Source organism: Ambystoma mexicanum, chromosome 9, assembly GCF_040938575.1.
Source record: "Ambystoma mexicanum isolate Mex_15411 chromosome 9, UKY_AmexF1_1, whole genome shotgun sequence".
Classification (NCBI taxonomy): domain Eukaryota; kingdom Metazoa; phylum Chordata; class Amphibia; order Caudata; family Ambystomatidae; genus Ambystoma; species Ambystoma mexicanum.
In genome coordinates, this window is record NC_090931.1 from 276,217,380 (window position 1) to 276,238,709 (window position 21,330).

The following is a 21,330-nucleotide window of genomic DNA, read 5'->3' on the forward strand; positions in this document are numbered from 1 at the left end:
GATCACTTCTTACAGCTTTAGGAAAGGGGCTAGAGAGATGTTTAGTGCCGCCATCATGTTGCAGTGCACCTGGAATGGAGTTTAGTTTATTGGGTTTCTGGTGTAGTTTTCATTTCGAGGGGAAAAAACTGAGTCATCCAGACAAGATGTTGATGAAATTGAGTCTGTATATTTTTAGCTTTTTCCCTGGTTAGATGCTTCTTCTGATCGTGCTTGGATCGGGGCAGAAAGAACATGGTTGTCATTGCTTGTTTGTTACTACTTTCCTTTTCCCCATTGTTCTTATTTATGCCTTTTGTTTCCCCCCCCTTCTTTTCCAGATATTCCTGTGCGGTCCAACAGGGCCTTTGATGTTACTTGGACTTGAGTTTTTCCCTTTGCCACATTTTTTTGGGCTTATATTTCCTTGTATTCCTTGCAATGAATGAGTGAATCGTAGCACTCAGTCAATTTCAACAGGGAAAGTGTTGCTGTTGCCAATTCTTTATTTCCTGCTCTTCTCATATGTTCCTTGTTTGTCTTCGGAAAGGCTGTCATTTAATTCTGGGAGTTTTGGATTTGTTTTGGTGGCTGTGTTCTATCTTTCATGTTATCATCAGCTCTCCTAGAATGAGTTTGCATGTCCAGTAGCTTATCTTTGCCGCACGCCTCTGTGCCAATCCACTCTTTGAAGCTGTTTAGGTCCTCTGTGTTACTAGTAGGATTTATCTCTGCTTGGTATGCTGGCTCTTCCATCATTGCAGAATCAATATTCAGGATTTCCGCGTCTGTCAAATCATTTCTCTCAAGAAGTGTTTTCTCATTTGAGGGATCATAACAAAACACTTGTGACAGACTCAAAGTTCTGTGCAGTCCCTTTCGCTTTAATGGGCTGTGGGTAGTCCTGGTTCCTTTTTTTCAAAGTAAGTTTTTTAAACTTTTTTATAATTTTGCGTAAATCCTCGCATTCTGTGCCCTTTCCCAGATACCCCTCCATCTTGTAGATCCCTTTCCTGTAGGGTTAACTCATGCAGAGAGAGCTGAAGACTTTCAGAAGCATGGGTTCATTTGAGATATCTACCAAAAGACGGACTTGGTTCCTCGTGCAGGGGACTGCCTATTTCACTTCCACAGGCAAACTTTATCATAGTAGTGATGGTCATGAAAGCCAACACATTTTGTTTCCCCCCTCACTAGAGTCACTTATATATTGAGACACAGAGGCACAGCGGTAATGGCACAGTGGTAATGGAATTTTGATTACTTCCAAATAGTTTGAAACCGCTTGGATCAAATCTTTTTACAGAATTATAGTTTTTCTGGTCAATGTTCGCTGCCGCTGTGCCTGTGTTTTTAATACCCATAGACTGGGCACCCAAGAAGCTCGCGAAAGGCACGTTGCAGCGTCTGAGCGGGCTCCTCCTCCGTAAGCAGTCTTTCCTCCTCAGCTGCAAGCGGTGCAAGGGAAGGTTCAGGAGTGGCTGGGTGTTCAGCAGTCCCCAGCCACCCAACACCGAACACTCAGTACACACTCCGCTCTATTTGTGGGGGTTTGTGTAACTAGTTTTCCCCCATGCCAGTTTGTTGTCCGTGCATGAAATTTTAATTTGATTTTAATATCCTATTGGGACCCCCTGCATTCCTGTTCATGTCGACTGCTCACCCTTACTGTGATTTTCCTGGTAGCCAGTGCTTATGGGGAGACGGGTGGTTGAGCTCCAGGCTCTGCCTGCTAAACCTCTCTATTTTGTGTTTTCCAAGGAGAAGGCGACTTTGCGAGTGATATCGCCTTCCTGTGCAAGGTTGTTAGAATTTCATCTTTCTCAGACAATTCATCTTCCCGTGTTTTTCTTCCCTCCACCTCACTCCTCTAATATAGAGCTGAGGTTCATCAGCTGGTGCCTGCGCAGTGCACCAGCTACTATGTCTCAGACGAGGACATCTGGAAGGGGGACCTGCTCTTTGCCGGTTATGTTGTTGCTCGTGCGGACAGGGCAGTAACTAAACAGACACTGTCCAGATGATCATCCTCTGCATCTCAGAATTCCTGAGTCTAGCTGGCAAAGTTTCCTGAAGGTTTCTGGGCTCATTCTACTAGACGCTTTGTTGCCACCTCCCTGCAGAGATGGGTTGGGGGGGCATCCTTACCTTGGACATTTGTCACGTGGCCATGTGGGATTTGTGACACACGTCTGCCAAAAACACTGCAGGAATTCTCTGTAAGGGCATGACCCTCACTTTGGCTGGGCAATCTTCCATATTTTTCTGGTGTAGGTGGTGATTTCTCGCTGGCCTCCCTCCTCCAGATGCATGTACCACTATTAGTCTTTTATAACATGCTTAATACTGGAGCCCAGTCTCTTAGCATGGGACTGGGATTCAAACCTGTGTTGCTCTGCGTTGTCTTGCTGCCAAGACACATGCATTGTCCCTGAGCTATCCTCCCAGCCTAAGGGACATCTTCTAAAAGATGAGGAATCTATGGGAGGAATAAATTCATTAAAAAAACATGTCTTATCTCTGTACAATGTGCTTTCTGGTGGATTCGTCCATCCTCCCACCTTTCTCATCACCCTCTCAAATTTACCATCTTTTGCAGTTAGCTTGTACACCTAATCTGTTCTGCAATCCCTCACCTGCTGCATGGTTGGGAAAGGGTAGAACTGAATTCAGGGCACACGGCTGCTCCGTATATACTGGTCCAGACTTCCTGCCTAATGTAGAGGTGCGCATGGGCACCTGGGAGAGCAATGATGCACCCCCTTGCCATGAAAAAACTACTAACTAAAGACAGCTGGCACTGAAAAGAGAATACCTAGCATTGTATGCAAAAGCGCTTTAGGATAAAGAACTAATCCATCAAGGAACATTAACTGGTGGTAAGTAATGTATTCTTCTGATGTGGCTTTATCACATACATTATACCTATTTTTGAACAGTGTGGTCAAAAAGGAAAATGTATGGTTGTATCTCTGGTTGCAATAAATGCCAATATTACACTGCATGTTTGATTGTTTAGGATTTTCAGGAACTTCGAGAGACTGTAGCATAGCTGTCATGTATTATATCTGAAATAAGTGACATTTGTATGATTAATCATTCTGTTATAAGACTGTGGCTCAAATAAATGTATTCAGGGGACACGCAGTACACCTTTATGCCACATTCTGCAGATTGCATTGCCTTTTATTGTGAATCAACTTTTGTAACTTATTTTAGCTTTTGTATTTAGCACATTTTGTAGTTTAGCTACTTGACTGTCATAACTATATTAATCTTTCTTACCTGTGATGATGATAGCATTTGGTCTTAAGTTTCTTATGCTAATGTGGCTGGAATTTTTACAAACACAAGTTGACTTTGGGATAATTGTTGATTTATGTGTCAATTGTACATGGTTATTTTATATGGTTTTATGGTGAGATAAAGAAACAGTGAAAGTTTTCGCTGAACAACCATTTCATGATATAATAGGTTATTTAAAACGTGCTTAATACCCAGAGGTTTCTAAGCGCGTACCCGGGGATCGAACCTGTGCTGCTCAGTGTCTTGCTTCCAAGGCGAGCACGTTGTCCCTGAGCTATCTTCCTGAAACATGAGCAATGAAGACTGTACGCATGACTGCAAAAAAGGTCAGATAACGAAAAGCAAGTCATTAATGTTCTCTATTTGAAAACAGTTAGAAAGAACTGTGTTTTTGTTTTTCAGCAAACCCAAATTCCAGATTACGCAGAGCTCATTGTGAAGTTTCTTGATGCCTTGATAAACCAGTATCTGCCGCCTCTTGACGAGGAAGCGAGCGAGGAATGCCTACTGACACCAACTTCGCCATATCCTCCTGCAGTGCAGAGCCAACTTAGTATTACTGCTAATCTTAACCTTTCTAATTCCATGACGTCGCTCGCAACATCTCAGCATTCCCCAGGTCAGCGAAAGTGCAAATGTTTAATATTTTCATATCCTTGTTGGGGAGGGAGAATTACCATAGATTCAAACTATGCGGCTTAAGATTCTTCCTTTGTAGCTGGATTATGTAATTTTGCAAATACATCGATAAAGTTCAGGGAAAATACAAAGTGTACCCTTGTTTTGTGTCAAAGTACTCTGTGGTTATTTTGTTTCTGTCTGTATAGTATGTTGTCTTCTGCCCTCTGTGTAAAGCTCTCTAATGAATAGCTATGTAGTGGTGCAATCTGTTACCGTGGAAGGAATCTCCAATCGAACAAATTCCTGTATTAAACTCTCCTTGCATTGGGGAAGATCACTTTCCAAGGCATTCAGGCCGGAGGTCCATTTGTCGATGTATGTGCTGGTATTTGACATCATAGCTTCTATATATCCACAGCTTGTGCATGTCCGCATTTAGCCTGTATTATTTATTTTTGTTCATTTGTTCAAGATGTTATTCTGAGAGCATTGCAGGGATAGGGCTAGGGCTCTTAGAAAGGCTCCATTTATTTTGAACAATTATTTTCATAAAGCTTTTAATTTAAACATCAACTCCATCATTTTCACGCCTTACTAATGACCTGTTGCATGAAAGTAACAAACAGTCAAAGCATGATGTTTTCCTTTTCATGCCAAGTCTGTTCCATAACAGTTGGTTTCACCCTCTGCACCAGAGGATTAAAAGTGAATTGTTGAAGCAAGTAGTGGCACCATTCATTATTTTAAAAGTCTTGACGATTACCTGTCTTCATAGATGGTGGCAATGCACTGTAGAGCCAATGACTTAATTTTATCATTAAACGTCTTAATGCCTGTATGATACTGGGATTTTCTGCTCTTGGGACTGCATGTCCCGATTGGTTGGGATTGACATCTGCTGTGGTCCCCTGCAACATCAGGAGAATATTTTAATGAATCCCTTGGTAGTGGAAAAGTTAAAGAAGTGAGTAATGTATATTGTATGTTTAAACAGAATAACGGTTGCAATAAGGTATGGATTTGAAAGATTCCCCCCTAACAGTCCTTTTAGAAAATCTCTCAAAACTGTTTCTATGTCTAACATGAAGTAATTTTTCTATTAACAGTTAACAAAACCTTAAGAATGACATGGAAGACTGAACACTTGAAAAAATGTGGATTCCAATTATTTGTAGGCAATCTTGATTAAACGCCATAAGGGTTCCGAGGCCTGAGTGACATTCAGGACAGAGGGATGACTGAATAAATTAATGTCAATAAAGGGAAAAACCATTGGTGTATCCTAGTGCACCTGTTTAATGTAGATGCTCATTCCTTGAATAGTCCTACAAAGAAATGTAGTCCTCATGTGCCACAAATTGAGTTTAAGGGAATACCTGTAGTTTAAGCAGATGAAACTATCATTGGCCAGGACTCCAAAGGCATTATACCTCTTATATGAAGAGCATGGGCTTAAGGCCCGTGCACATTTGTCTAGTGTAATGTGCGTCTCTAAAACCAAGCAAAAGTTCAAACCTATATTTCCCAATGGTGCGAAGTGTCTGTGTGTGGTTATTATGATTATCTTGGGATTCACTTTAATAGGATGCTCTTATTCAAAGATCATATAGCCAGACAAAGGGACAGAATGACACAGGTTAATACCACTATCCATAGCTTCACAATGAAAACACATCCTCACTATTTATAAAGTAAAAAGTGCTGTCAACTGCTGGTGGTCCCTTGCACTACGCCGATGTATAGTGTGTATATATGGAAGCTGGTATAAGGTATGTTGATGACAATTCTTTTTGCATGCGGATTTTTTTGGCCAATCGGTCTGATGTAAGGCGGTGGCCATCTTGACAAGATTGCTGGTGTGATCATTAATTGATCATTTTGAGGTACTAAAACCCCTTGGCTGAATTGTATTAGTGAGAACTTCATGCTGTTAAGAATGGAAGATTGATTCATGGACCCAGAAGCGGTCTCTACGAATGCAGAGATGATCACAGCGTCAGCAAAATTTAAGGAGAAAACATGAGAATGAGAAGGGTAGAAAGAAAACAATTAGGGATTTTTACCCTCTGGGACCAGTGGTGGATATGGTGACTTAATCTCATCTGTCCCCTCATAGAAGCCTTTTGGTTTCGGTTAAGTTTACGCCTCTGAATGCTCTCATTAAGCGCTGAAGGGGAAAGGATCCTACAGAAATATTAAATCCTTGTTGTAAACGACACTCTAATCTGTTATGCATTTCTTAATGTTTTGCCCTCTGTGTAAGATGAAGCGATTGTGCCTCTATCACAATTTGGAGGAAGTGCAGCATGAGACAATGGAGACCAGCTCTATTATGTATGCTTATTTATCTTGTTTTACATTGGTCAACTTTTTCTCAGCTCCTTGTAAATAAAGAGAACACTACTTTTTCAACTATAATTGCTAGATTTACACTTGACGTTTCCTTTAGTGTGTCGTATTTCATTTTTTTGATTTTTTTTAAATTTCATTTATGGTGTCCGTATAAATAAAACCTCATATATCAACATTTAAAAACATTCAAAAATACATTATCCGTTTTATCCAATGCATAACACATAGTACAGTTCATCACATTCTAGTGCATTTGATTCTTTCATCATCAGAAATACAACCCAAAATATAAGAGTTATCAATTCATAATGAACCAAAGTTCCTTTGCTGGTTAAAACAAAATACCAACTTCACTAACAAAATCACCCTTCCTTTATGTACAATCGTTTAACAAGGCCAAACTAAGGGGCTTTGTATTTGTTTTATATACTTGACTTTGGGAATGTGGTTTTATTATTTTTCTGGTTATTGTATTTTAATGGACTTTATTAATCGGAAAAATGTTTGATCGTGTACAAAAGTGTGTATTTCCTGGAAATAAAAGGGTGCGGTGAGGCAGAGACTCTCCTCTAGGACGATCTTTCCTAGATCTCGACTGAGAATTCTGGTATGTGGTTAATTTATTAGCAGCTTTTGATCACCGGTTATACCTGTTCTGAGGGGTTCTTGGATTATCACAATTGAGAGATGGAGCTTTCCAGGGCTTTGCTGTTCGTCAGACTGCCATATTGTTTTAATTCCTTATGTTGTTGACCTATCAGTGGTAAACAGATGCTCTTATAGAACTATGTTGTTTTTTGACTCTCAATGAAGCGCTGTTTGTTCTCAAATGCTTCCAGTAATTCACCTTTTGTGTTTAGTTGTGCGTCTTGAATAATACAAGAATGAAAACGTAGCTGTAATTAGGCTGTTGGTGGTCTCTTTGGACCAGGATAGTTTTTACAGAAATACCTGAAACTATTTGGACTCTTGTCCAAGGCCCCAGAGTGTGTTTTAGCAAAGCCACCCGATGGTTAAAACCATATTTGTAGCTTTTATTGCCGTTGTTTGTTTCCACTTAACCCAATGTAGGCTTGAGAACTTGTCCTCCTGTTTAACTTATTTACCGGAAAACAGTCTATAGAAACATCACAAACTGCTTCTCAGTTGAAATATTCAGGTCGGGCTTGATGAAATGCTGGCATGTTTCTCTGTCAAAACATCTGCTCGGAATGAGACGATGAGAACCTATGCTTTCCTGAGGGTATAGTAACCATACAAAGATTATGCATAAGGTACATCTATTAACTGGGAGGAACTCATTCCCTACACTGAGTGCCTGCCAATTCCTCTCTCAATGACTGCTTAGATTGTTTTGTAAATCACTGTTTCAAAGATGGCACAAATCATGGTGGACAAGTTCCATGTGCAAAACAATCCCATATCTTGCACCAGTAAGCTGCTATTCATTTTATATTTATAGCAGTTTACCAAAGGTTTGTGCAAAGCAAGCATCCACAGTAATATATATGGTGTGATGAAGTACGCTAATTCGTGGTTTTGGATTTTTGCGGAGGAGGGAGATTGGCAGAGGCAGATATGAAAATATGAATGTTTAGACAATTTGAAGGCTTAGTGACCAGCTAATTAAGCAATTGAAGATATATATATTTGTAACCCCGCAGGATTTCTGAGGATGCACAGGTTTTCGGTGTGGGATACAGAAGGAAAAATAGAGCAAAAAAGTGGGGGTCCTTTCAGAGTAATTGATAATGAAAGCTATGTAGATCCATTCGACGGTAGCAGTAGCGGGCAAGTTTTGAGAGGAAACATTTTGGTGCAGTATACACAGATGCATTCTAAATCATATATAAGCATGTTTATGAGATGAGAAGCAATTTAAACGATAACATCAGGGTCGGAATGTTACACTAAAAGGCAGAAAGAAGTGGTTGACAAGCATTTTAATGAGTGTTCGTTTGCAGGCTAAGTGATCGGTATGGGATGTAGAGTAATTGAGTCATTGGTGGCATTACGTGCATCCACTCAAATACAAGCATTTCTAATAGATTGCGTCCTCCCACCGACTCCTCATCTTTGATGTATTTTTCTGCGTCCGCTGATCTCAGAAACCTTTTTCCAGCAGGGGGCGCTGTGTGATGTGCACATGCAATATCCGTCGACACACTGCCCCTTTGATGCCGGATTTCACATCAGTGTCGGTATACATAGCTTGTGCTGCGCCCTCAGACCTTAGTTGCCTTTTTTATGCATGTTAGATGCCCTTCACAGAAAACATAACACCCCAGAACAAAGTTGATGTTTTTTCATTAAATTGTTGCCTCCAAAGCCGTCGGGATTCAAGCAGTGTGAGGACCCTGACACTGAAATGACTCTAACCAATCCAGACAGTGTGCGTCTTTGGTTCTTGGCACCGAACACGCGCATTGCAAGTCATGTCAGTCGTATCAGAGTACCACTCCCTCAAACATAAAATCATCAGAGGGCAGTAGGTTTAAAACTGTCAAAGTCCCCACAGAGGCGTAAAAAGAGAGCCACAAAGCACTGAAAGAGGTTGCACTTGAGGAGTGAGTCCCGCCACTCTTCATCGAAAAAGAAAGCGATATCACACATCCATCATCTGCATTCTTGCCCAACAGAGAACAGGTATGCTTCTCATCTAAGTCTGCCTTAGCAGAACAATGGAAATAATTTAGCGGTGGACATTTCTAATGAAGCAGCCCCAGTAGCTTTGGCAACGCAACCTGTGAAACAGTCGGAGCCTACTGTGCCTAATAAAGCAGGCAGAGACCTCTGGTAGTGTTGACACAGTCTACTGCCATTGGCAATTCATCGACTTGAGAAGTTGCCTCTGCGTCTACCTTGATGACCCAATCAGCATCAAACCTGATTGAGTGGAGTATTTGGGCTACCACAGTTTATAGAGCGGAAGTTGGAACTGCAACAGAGGCTCCCTGGATATGAGACTGTCTCTGGCTTAGCGGATGTCCACACCAGTACTGCCTTTTGGTTGACCCTTCTTGACCTTCCCTGAAAGTATTTAAACAGCAGGGTCTTTCTCATCTTCAATGCATTATTGATGATGGCCTGGTGGAATCTGACACTCTGTACATTGTTTGGGAATACTACAGGTGCAGATGATGATCTTGATGTGACCATGAGCCCTTATGCCACTGAGGTGGAATATTTGGCCTTGCGACTTCAGCTTGTCTACACCTAGGATACATTCCGATGAGCTAGACTTTTCATAGGTATGCATGAGACCCCATGGTGAGGAGTCTGACTCTTAATTTGGGATGCATATGGCTGCTGATTGGGTTAGTCTGTTCTCTTGCCCTGTTGCTGCTGGAATGGTTTTTCCTCTAGCAGAAGCCACCACCTATGCTCATGGTGCACAAAAAGTTTGCAGTGAAACAGACCTGCTTCTCTGCATCCCATGTTCCGCGGAAGTCATCCAACTGCTGATGGTCCATGTCTAAAGTTTTAGATCAAGGCCTAATGCTTTTGCCAGTATGCCCATAGACAGAGACCCATTTGTTTGCCCTGTGTATTTACTCAGAGGAACCGGAAATAAAAAGCATAACTACCTCAAACTATAAATAAATGTTTTCGTTTTTTTAACCATGCTAGCACAGATGGATTACTGGGAACGTTATAGTTGAGAGGGTTCGGGAAATAAGTCTTGCCTGGGTCATGGAGATGCAGCCCTCCAAACCCCCATTAATGCAATAGTAAATGATTTCCTAAAATACAACCACCTTGGTTTAATATTTTCAGGAATCCTGTTTTGGGAAGTAATTACGTACATCACAGAGAACCAAAGAAGTATACTCCTTAGGTAAGAAGATGTTTGCCTTGTGCATCCAGGCCATCTGTGCGATTGTGTCTTTCTCATGCCAGCTCAATACTTCAACACTTAATGGTATGTAGTTTGGGAGTCTGCCCAGCAAATGCTTGGCAAATTAAAACACTTACTAAAGATTGTGTCTGACTGTATAGAGACTGCAAAACACAGTTTGATGTCAGGTCTCTGTGCTATTGACTGAATGGGCACAGATATGGTCCTGCATCACCACTCCTAGATGCTCTGGATTGTCTTCAGGTTTTTAAAATAACTTTACCGACATGCTATTCGATGTGTAACCTCTATTGGGGACATAAGCAAATGATTCTCTTGAAGTTAGACATTGAGCACTACAGGCGAGACCTACCACACAAAAGCCTTTTCTATTCTAAAGTCCGCTCTTCGTTTTGTGCCAGGCAGCAAGAACCAACCCTTCACCATGCAAGGGTTTAACACTGGACTGTCCTCTATGGGTGCTCCCAGCCCTGTGTCTTTTCCTCCAAAATAGAATGAGGGCTTTATTTGTCTGTTAGCTTTGCAGAGCAGTTTTTCAAAAATGTTTTTTTTGGGGGTGGATTACGTCAGGCCAGTGCATTCTGAGTCGTTTGGGCTGGCTACGTACTGTCATTACAGCAATTAACCCCCTCCACCCATGCTAGTGTCTCTTGTGCATATTATGGCCTCAGAGGTTGCAGAATGTCTGAACAAAGACTGTTGAGGCAGTTGATTCTCAGCTGCTAGTAAATGGCTGTATTAGTCGATGGTTGGTCTGCAACCTATCTGGCTTCTTCACCTGCTCAAGAAATGCCTGAAAAATCATAAGTTCGAGGCCACCAGGGGACACACTCATGGAAGTTCCCTGAACGTGTTCTCCTCTCTCTACCCAGGACCTTGAAGTGGCGTGAGCCCCCATTTGATGTCCCTCCCCCCGCTTGAAAATTGAAGTCTGCAGAGGTGAATTCATGCAGCACAACGGTTCCGAAACTGGGAAAGAATCGGCCCAGGGAAAGTGAAGAATGGGCCCGGTAAACTTGGTGGCACAGATTACCGACTATGCCAGTTTGAAGGGGTGGCTTGGGGCGCCTGTAGTCCCTCGGAGGGGACCGGCACTGCCAGAAAGGAGGAGGGTCAGTCGGACAGTGTGTGGAGGAGTTCGGGGGCGCACCCCCTCCTGAGACCCATACGGGAGCTGTGCTCTGTGGGTATCCTGGTCCCTCACCTGGCGGTTCACCAACCAGAGGCCTGTCGGCCGGGTAATGTGAGAGGAAGGTGGGGAGGAGGGCCCTCGGAGCGTGCACTATACGTCCATCGAGGCCCAGCCCGAGACCATCTGAGGGGACAAGGTCTGCCCCGGTTGGCGGGGGACTGGGCATCCTGTGCATTGGACCACAGGAGTGACGGAGGGACACGGAAGCTGGTGGGGAGTCGAATGCAACGCCCACGCCGTATCGAAGGGGTCAGCTTTGGGGCGAGAGCAGGATCAGGGCTTGTTTCAGTATGCCCCCTGTCCCACGGACTACTACTGGGAAGGCGGCAGTCGGGATCTCTGTATCCCTAGTGAATACTTCCCCGCTCGTGGCAGAAGAGGCGGGGTGTGGGCCCCCAGTTCTGCGGCGTGTGTGCCCCCAGTTCTGCGGCGTGTGTGCCCCCAGTTCTGCGGCATGTGTACACGTCCCGTCCCCCCCCCTTGGTGCAGAGGTGAAATTGGCGGTCACCGCCAGAAGAGAATATGGGGCGTTTCCGGATGGAGCATCGGTCCCCAGGCTCCACATAGGAACCCCTTCTGAAACAGTGATCACCACATTGAAGAGGGGACCGAACCGGAGGAGGGGATCTGCAAGTTGACCCAGTGCCCCACATGAGAGGAGGAGAGACTCACTGTGGCACAAGGCACAGGCTGAGAAGACAACACGGCATGGATGTGACTTTGAGCATGTGAGACTGGCTAGACATCACTCTAAGCACTACATTGGGGTTGGTACAGGGTTGAGTGCTTCCCCCCTCCCGAGCTGTTACTGGGGACTGGAGAGAGGAGTAGAGTGGTGCCCCCATCCCCCTCCCAGTATTGGAACTTTGTGGTGTGGGCCCCTGAGACTGGGGCGTGTGCCCGCCACATGGAAGTGTATTTGGAGGGCAACGGCCCAAGAGGAGCACGTGTCCTGGTAGGGACATCTACGTCACCTGCCACCCGGAGGATTGGTTAGGCGGCCAAAGTCAAGGAAGGGTTTGCACCAGGCAACACGCGGTGGTACATGGAGGCAAGAGAGGTTAGCCACATGCATCTACATATCGAGCTGCCGGGGCAGTGGGAAATGGCGGCAACATCGGAGGAATCAGCAGTTACCAAAAAGGACATGGAGGCCCTGCTGGAAGAAATAAGGAATATGAGGGAGGACATTGGAAGCCGGTTTCACATGATTACCCAGAGGATAGATAAGATGGAGGAGCGGCTGGAAGAGGTTGAAAACAACCAAACCTCCCTGAAAACCCTAGAGACACACATGGACATGCTGATGTCAGAAATTGAACGCCGGGAGGAAGAATTTCAGATGAAGATGGGTGATTTGGAAAATTGCGAAAGGCGTAATAACCTTAGGCTCTTCGGAATATTGGACAGAGATGGGGAGTCAGAGCAAGACCTGAAAAGAACACTTCATGAGATCACAAAGTGGGTTTTTGACGATGACACGATTGACGAGGCAAAGATCGAGAGGATACACCGGGCAGGAGGGGCTGCGGTGGGCCCCAGGTCAGTCCTAACTTGGTTCCATAACTACGCAGATAAAATGAAGATCCTTGAGAAAGCAAAACAAAAGGGACCAATCACCTATGCCTCAGCCAGAATTAAAATTTTCAAGATTTATCCTCTGTAACCCTGGGCAGGAGAAGAATGTGTGGGCCCCTGGCGCGGTGTCTAAAAGATAAGGGCGTGCGGTACAAATGGAGTTTCCCCTCACGTGTGAACTGGATGTACACAAACACAGACTGACGAGAGAGGAAGACATTCGCAGGGTCATGAATGAGCTGCTAGGCGGGTCTGACGGCGAAAGGAATCAGGGGAATAAACTTGATGATGATAGACAATGGAGTAACAAAGGGCCGAGGAGGAGGAGAATCCTGGGCTCTAGGAAGTACAGGAAGCTGAACCCATCGCCCGTGGTGGACAGTTGAGGTCCACTGGGGCCACGCCGCTGTTAAATGTACAGGAGGTGGTTGGAAGAGGTTCCAAGATGGGGAAGGGGCAGTGGAGAGCCCTTGTTGGCTTGGGCTATCGCAATAGGTTGAGGGGCTGGGCGAATCCCGAGGGGGCCATGTGTAGTTTAAGCGGGTTAGGCCCTGATCCGAGGGGGGGGGTAGGAGGGAGGGAAGGAGGGATCTGTGGCCATCAATGGCGACTATTCCCGCTGGTTCGCCTTGAGTAAGGGTACGAGATAGGGTTGCCCCCTATCACTGATTTTGTTAGCCCTTTCCCTGGAACCCTTGGCGCAAAGAATTAGGAAGGACCCCTGAGTGGAAGGAATCATGGTGGGAGGGAACAGAGTACAAAGTAGACATTCTACACGGGTGACATGCTCTTGCAATTAAGGGATCCCACAACCTCCATACCAAGGACGATTCAGCTGATTGAAGAATATGGAGAGTTATCTGGCTTTAAGGTTAATAGGGCCAAATCTGTCCTATTTCCTTTGAAGGGCAAAGGGGTGGAAGACATGAATAGATTTGTTACTCTGGGAGTAATGGTCAATTGGGACACATTGAGATACCTGGGATTAATCCGACATGGGAGGTGGGTGCTTTGTTCGAAGCTAATTTCCCTTCACTCATCACTGCCTTTCGTACGGAGCTTGAACGATGGGGAGACTGACTATATCTTGGCTTGGGTGCCTGAATGCCCTGAAGATGGTGTGCCACCCCCGGTTTTTATATGTATTCCAGATTCTGCTGATCCGGGTTCCTGAGTCTTTTTTTTTTACAGGAAATCAAACGCTTACATTTTTGTGGCAGGGGAAGAGAGCAAGAGTAGCATACAAGGTTCTTACCTTGTCTAAGGACAGAGGGAGGTGCGGGGGGTGGGATTCCCAAACTTGAAAGTTTATTATACAGCGGTACAATTGTGGGTCCTTATACCTCACCTTAGGATGCAGAGGGAACTCCAATAGGTTGAGCTGGACAACTGCAACTTGGCCCCTACCACGGTCTAGGAATAGCTGTGTGTAACGCGAAGTAAGATCCAGCGTAGGGTCAGGGACCACCCGATTCTAGGAACCATCTGGGAGGTCTGGCGAGACAAGGTGGATATGCACAAGGTAACTGTATGGCCCTCACCCCTGTGCCACATCTGGGCACCCGGTGTCCGGGATGCGATACCAAACCCAGAGAGATTTCAAGCTTGGTTTGAGGCGGGACTGGAGCGGGTGGGCTAACTGGAAAGCGGGCTCCTATATAGCTATTAAGGACCTGGAAGGGGATTTAGGCATAGGGGCTCTCTGTCTTCTCTTATCTCCAATTAAAGGGAGTACTCACAAGGAGAAAATGGAGGGAGGCGATAGAGGGATCTTACCCCATTTGAAAATCCCCTGGATAAAAGAAGGGAAACAAGGGGTTTGATTTCGGCTATGTATAGTGTACTGCTGGTTGCAGGAAAAGGGTCCATGGAGCATCTGAGGAGGAAGTGGGAAAGTGATATGGGGAGGGAGATAGATGAAGATCTCTGGCTGAAACTGTGTAAATGAGCACCACATGCATCGATCTCCAGTCAGTATAAACGACATGCTATCAAGCTTCTACATAGGTAGCAATGCAACCCAGTAGGGCTTTCGAAGATGTTTGTCGGCCATTCCCATGTGCTGCCACAGATGTGAAGAATAAGCCGATTACTGGCACATGTGGTGGGGATGCTCTCGTATAAAGGTATTCTGGGCTGAAGTGCTGGGGTGGATTAAAGAGATCCATCATACCAAAACACTGTTCTTGATATTATTTGGGCTGGATGAAGTGAAGGGGGAACTCAGAAGGCTGATGGGAGTGGCAGCGCCCCTTCAGCTTGCAGCTCAGGCCTGTCTGATCATGAAATTGAAGGGAGTTACAACCCCAAGTAAGAAGGAATGGACTAATATTGCCATGAATATTTGCATTATGCGAAGGATAACCGCAGCGCTTCATGGGAAGGCAGGGGCATATGAGTTGATTTCGGGTAATTTCATGGCCAAATACATGCATAGTTCAGACATGAGAGGGGATAAACGGATAGGGGGAAAAGAGATAGAAAGAAGAGACATATAAGGAGAATTTGATTTGACCCACCCCCTAAAGGGGCACTTTCAATAGGACGACCTCCCAACATGAGGCAGACCTCTCAAGAGGCGACCTAAGTCAATGATTGAAAACTGGCGATAATGACTCTATATCCAGATGCACCTGGAGTTTATATATAGGTCTATAGAGGTTGTGTTTTTGTTCCTTTTCATTCATGGGTTAAACGCCCCATGTCCACTGTTGACATTTGTTGATGTATGAACATTTCAATACAATAAAGTAAAAAAAAAAAAAATGTATAGTTCGAAATGTTAACTGGAGCTCAGATTCTCCAAGCCTTTTCAGAAGGAGACTGTTTGGTATCAAGTGCCCTACAGAATGCATATTTCTGGATCCAAACTGAGCCTCCAGCCATGTCACAGATTAAAAGACTGCCACAGACTGATTGTACTAATAAAAAAGAACCTTGCTGAATATAAGCAATGTGTTCATTTAAGTTGATAATGATCGCAAAACAATGTATCCTAGTAGAAATCATTCTCCCAAAATAAGATGCCACATATTTATTGCCCATAACTTAAATTGGCAGACTCTGCTCCTCAGTGATCTTTTGATGATCAATCTGAATTCAGACCAGACCGTAGCATTTTTGATTCAATAGCTCCTTTATTCCATTAGATACACAAATTAGTTTGCTATTTTGTCTCTTCAGTTTAATGGCGCATGTCTCAAAAAAGCATTGCCCTTCTTTTTTTTGTATTTAATGTCATCAGTTGGGTGCTGTGCAAGCTGAATGAGCCTTGCAGAACAGATTCCTTTGAGTCCATCCCAAGGAGGTTCGCCTCCTTTTTTCTCTAACCCCTCGGTGCTCTATTACATCATCCTTACTTTCAATCTTACTACTTCCTTTTGAATCCCGTCTTTTGTATCACTTTCTTTCGATTGTCTTTAAATGTACCCATGGCTTGGCCCTTCCCTATCTCTCCTCTCTACTCTCGTTCTGTACCCTCACGCCGCTTGTGATTTCAGAATCTATTTCTTTTGACTGTTCCTAAGCCCCCTTGTGGCTCGTCTCGTTTCCGCTCTTTCTCTGTTTTGGCTCCTAAACACTGGATTGTAAACTAATCTTAAACTCTTCCTTCTTGCGTCTTTAGCCCTTTAAAATATTTTCTTCCTTTCTCTTTTGACTTCTTACTCATTTGTATCATCTTGATTGTACTGTTTTTTGGGTATTCTTTTATTGTTCAGCACCTTTGGCGAAAGGCGCTTTATAAATTCAATAAATACAAAAAAACAGGAGGATTGAGGCTTAGCAAGACTCCAGATATGATTTTAAAGTTGGGGGTATTTTACTCCTAATTTTGTGATGTTTAGAATGAAATGATTTTTCTCCAGCATGGGGTTTGGCATGGATCCACATGCTCATGAATATTCTCTGTCGTCAGGCTGGGAATCCTCTGTAAAAAGAAAACAGTTTTGCTTTAGCTTGGAAATTGCATTTCTCCACTAAACCAATCACTGTACTCTTGGTCATACTGCCCCAACCAATGACAGGCCCCTCCCTAAGATCCACACCTGGTGGCCATCTTCAGATTTTTACTTACCACACGCTTAAGTGTTGGGAGTCCTCTTCTTGCTCTCCAAGCAATTTTTTTGTGTTTCAAGTTTTTTTGCCACATTTTGACAACCTTCTTTGAACGATTTTGCTTCATCGTTCGACCGAAGGTCGATTACCGGCAGCAGGGACCTGCTGTTGGCAAAGATCATCTTACATTGCGGATCTTCCGTCAAAGTTTCGAGAAGGCCTGGGCTTGGGTCTACTTCGCGCCTTCCACCATGTCTGAGGGGATGAGGTTACTCTTCAAACTCTGCGCAAAATGTGGATTGAGAATTGTGTATGTCGAGGATCAACACCATAAATGTTTATATTGACTGCATCCGAACCATGATGAGGAGGGATGCAACGTCTGCCATTGGTTTTCGAAGAAAACTAAGAGGGATCGATACAGCAGGCTGGCAGCGTGGCTCAAGTCGGGGAAGGCCTCTGACTCTTCTTCCGAGCATGGTCAAGCCTCACCAAGGACCGGCCGGTCCCACGAGCGAAATCCCTCAGATAAGAGGTTGAGTTCCTTTGAAGACGCCCCACCCTCGGGGATCCAAAAGGCGGCCAGGCTCCATGGCACTGATCCCCCTGGGTTCACTGCAGCTGCGGGTCCCAGCTCGGGCAGGACACAGTCCCTGTCACCGACTACTTCCACAGCGAGCCTACCTGTGAGGGGTGCCCCCTTTAAGAGAAAGTCCCTGACTCTTTCAAAGCTTTGCTTACCATCTGCAGACAAACCGACGAAGGAGAGACCTTCGGGTGGCCCTTCTTTGCCCCCATTGGCGACGCCATCGTCCAAGTCTGCGACTCCATCGGCTGCTCAGCCGCCCAGGACAGCTGCAGTAACGTCCATTTAATTGTCGATGAAGGCTTCTTAGTCAAAGGGGGGCCTTGCCACGAAGGTTAGGTCCACAGTGGTAGGCCAATCTGCAAGTTTCCCTGCCACCACGGCGTATAGCGGCTGCAGCCGCACCAACTAAAGAGGAGAGCGGCTAAATGAATCCTCTCTCAACCCACCCTATATATCCACTCTCCCTAGCACCGCTTAACTGTATGCTTCACCCTGAACTGAACTGTTATGTATTCTCAAAAATCAGTGCCCAGATGCCTCTCAGCAAGGTGAGCTCTACAAATGCCAAAAATAAATAAAGCAAGCCACTGGCACCCAAGGGATGCAGACAACTCCCCTTGCCACTCCGCTCCAGAGAAGGTTGCAGGGCCACAAGCTGCTCCATAGAAACTGGTGCCGATCTATACAAGCTCTGACGAAGGTGACGATAATCTGCCCAAGGACTATTATTCTGACCATGCAGGGGGTCGTGGAGCAGTGTCTGTTGGGGGGGGGGGGGGTCCCGATTGGGTGAGCCCAGTCCTCCCCATGCCTGAGGAGGCACATCAGCCCAGACATACGCTTCTCGCTCCTTTCAATCCTCAGCCAAGGTACATCTCATTGGATATACTGACAACGCTGCACATAGCAGACTGCCCCCCAAGGCTTCCGGCTGGGAGCATACCCTAGCCCAAGCATAAGTTAAAGGACCCAGCTGGCCCGAGGCGCCAACCGACACCACCACCACCCCTGCATCTTGGTTTGAATCCAGCTGAGGAGATGGCACCGCACACAGGCACAGATATGGCTAATACAGCGATGGATGCCGACGAGGCAGATGACTTCATGCCGGCAGACAGGTAACCGTTGGGCACGGCTGAGCCCCCCAGCGCCCCTCCACCTGATGAGGTTGGTTCCTTTCATTCCATGATGGTTCCTCTTCCAGTGCTGTGCGTCCAGACGGAAGACCATCATGTCCGTTCCTGTGCTGGATGATGTCTGGTAGGAGAGCTTGGCCCTGATGAAGACTCTGAGCACTGCGCCTCCCAAGCGGCCCTTGGCCCTGAAATCGGCTTTAAGGGTTTTTACAAAGTGCTTGGCTCCTGTGGCAGCGCATCTTCATCTCAAGGGTAACCACATCTCCCCTTACCTGGACGATTGTCTCATCCGATCCTGCTCCCACGCACTGGCGAGTCAACACACGCCGAGGACCGTGCGTCTGCTGACGATCTGGGGTTTTCCATAAATTATCAGAATTCCTGCTTGGAGGCATCGCAGAACGCTCTCTTTCTGGGTGCCCACCTTTGAAAAGAGGGTGATAGCCATCCTGGGGAAGCTACATTGCAAGCCGTCAAGTCACTGTTGGGCATGATGTCCTCCTGCATCAACCTCTTCCCTCTTTGCAGACTACATATGAGACCTTTCCAGGAGTTTCTGAGCGCAAGGTGCTTGCAGGTCTCATGCTCTTGGACAGACAAGATCACCCTCAATGAAGAGTTCTGGCAGGCGATCCAGTGGTGCAGCATGCACCCTCATCTCACGCAAGGAGCTCCATTTCAGGTCCATCCGTACAAGACCCTTCACATCAATGCCCTGGCACTTGTGGTGGTCTTCTGGGCCCTGAGGTCGTTCCTGACTTCACTGAAGGGGAAGGTGGTGAGGATCTTCACAGACAACATCACCACCATGTTCTACATCCGGAAGCAGGGCGGGACACGCTCTACGGCTCTTTCCCTGAAAGCTCAGGCCCTATTTCGCTGGGCCATTCTTCAGGACCTGTTCCTCATCCCTTTTCACCTGGCGGGCACACAGAACACCATTGCAGAATCTCTCAGCAGGGAGCTGCGTTCTTGCCACAAATGGGATCTTCGTCAGGATTAAGGGGCTCTTCTGTTCTGAGAGTGTGGTCATCCCCAGATCGACCTCTTAAGACGGCGGCGAACTCCAAGCGTCCGAGGTTCGCCAGCAGGTTCCTGTCACCAAGGAGCATGGGGAATGCTTACTCGTTCCCGTGGCAGGGACTCTTCCTTTATGCCTTTCCTCCTTTTCCACTCCTGCTACGAGTGATCAACAAACTGAGTGTCACTGCAGGATGATATTCATTGCTCTGGCGTGGCCACAACATATTTGGGATCCAGACCTGCCACTTCTGTCGGTGGCCGCATCCATCTGTCTGCCTCTACTTAAGGTGGGGCGATTCAGACAGGTCTTTGCATTCGCTAGACGTTGCTTGTGCCTTAAAGTTTTACGTGGCATGCACAAAGGGTTTTCGTGAAGACTTCTAAGTTGTTAGTCAATTTTTAACCTGTGAATCACGGAAGGCCTTGTCGAAGGATTCCATCTCCATATGGCTTTCTGGCTGCATCATGAACTGTCATCGGCTGGCTAACAGACCTCTTCCATGCCGGCCTAGAGACCATTTTACCAGAGCCATCGCATGAAACAACAGCGTTTCTCTATGATGTGCCCCTGCTCAACATCTGAAGGGCGGCTACGTGGCGGTCCATGCATACTTTCACAAGGTTCTACTGCGTTGACAGGGATTCCAGGGAGGAGTCCTGGGTCAGCCAAGCGGTGCTGCACAAACTATTCTATTCAATTGAGGCGAGTCTGTTCCAGGAGTGAGTATTTTTACTTCTGTTGAGCCTTGCCACCTCCTGTGGTTGTATATAAGTACTGCTGTGTAATCTATATTCATGATAATGTGAATCCATGCCAGACCCCATGCTGGAGAAGGAACAAGTTATTTACCTGTAACTCTTGTTCTCCAGCATGGGTCTGGAATGGATTCACAAGCAAATCCTCCCTCGTTCCCCTCTGTGGCTCTTCATGGTTCATACTGCCATTTTGCATGCTCTTGCTCTACCAAATCTGAAGATTGCCACCACGGGTGGATCTTAGGGAAAGGACCGTCATTGGATGTGGGGGTGGAGGGGCAATATGACCCAGAGAACAGTGATTTGTGTAGAGGAAAAATGCAGTTTTCAATCTGAAGTGACACTGTTTACTTTTTACCAAGAAATCCCAGCCTAAGGATGGGGAATATTCATGAGAATGGGAATCGGTGCAAGAATCATGCTGGAAAACAGGAGTTACAGGTAAGTAACTTGTTACTTAAGGAGTAACAACTAGGTGTGATGCACCTAATAATTCATGAACATTTAAAATTCATGTTTACTTTCAAGATTCTCTTCCAATCAAACAGTAATATGGCATTTTCATGTGGCACTGCCTTGCTGGTACCACTGATAGCTGATAAAAATGTATTAGGAAATGTCTGATAGGAGTCAGGGGAGGAAACGTCTATTGTTTCCTATTTTTTGTTTGGCGTATTTTTACTCTGTGTTTTTCTCTTTTTGTTGAGCATAATGTGTGGCTGGTAAGCCACTTATCTGCAGAGCTGACTTAGCTTTACTTTTCATACACATGGGCAACATTTTAGCACATGGGCATGATTCAGTTTATCCTTTCAAGCTAAAAATGCAATTTCCTTTTCATGTTTATCCAACTAAGAAAGTGGTTGTTTGGACTGTGCTATCT

General features: G+C 45.5%; 1 protein-coding gene across 7 annotated transcripts in view; it reads left to right on the forward strand.

Moving 5' to 3' along the window:
- NF1 (neurofibromin 1) overlaps positions 1 to 21,330 on the forward strand; it is a 3,279,657-nt gene that overhangs the window by 2,980,263 nt on the left and 278,064 nt on the right. For all 7 annotated transcript variants that reach the window (XM_069614617.1, XM_069614618.1, XM_069614621.1 and 4 more), the window contains one exon: positions 3,688 to 3,904. In XM_069614617.1, the coding sequence (XP_069470718.1) occupies positions 3,688 to 3,904 (217 nt within the window). The remainder of the gene's footprint in view (positions 1 to 3,687; positions 3,905 to 21,330) is intronic.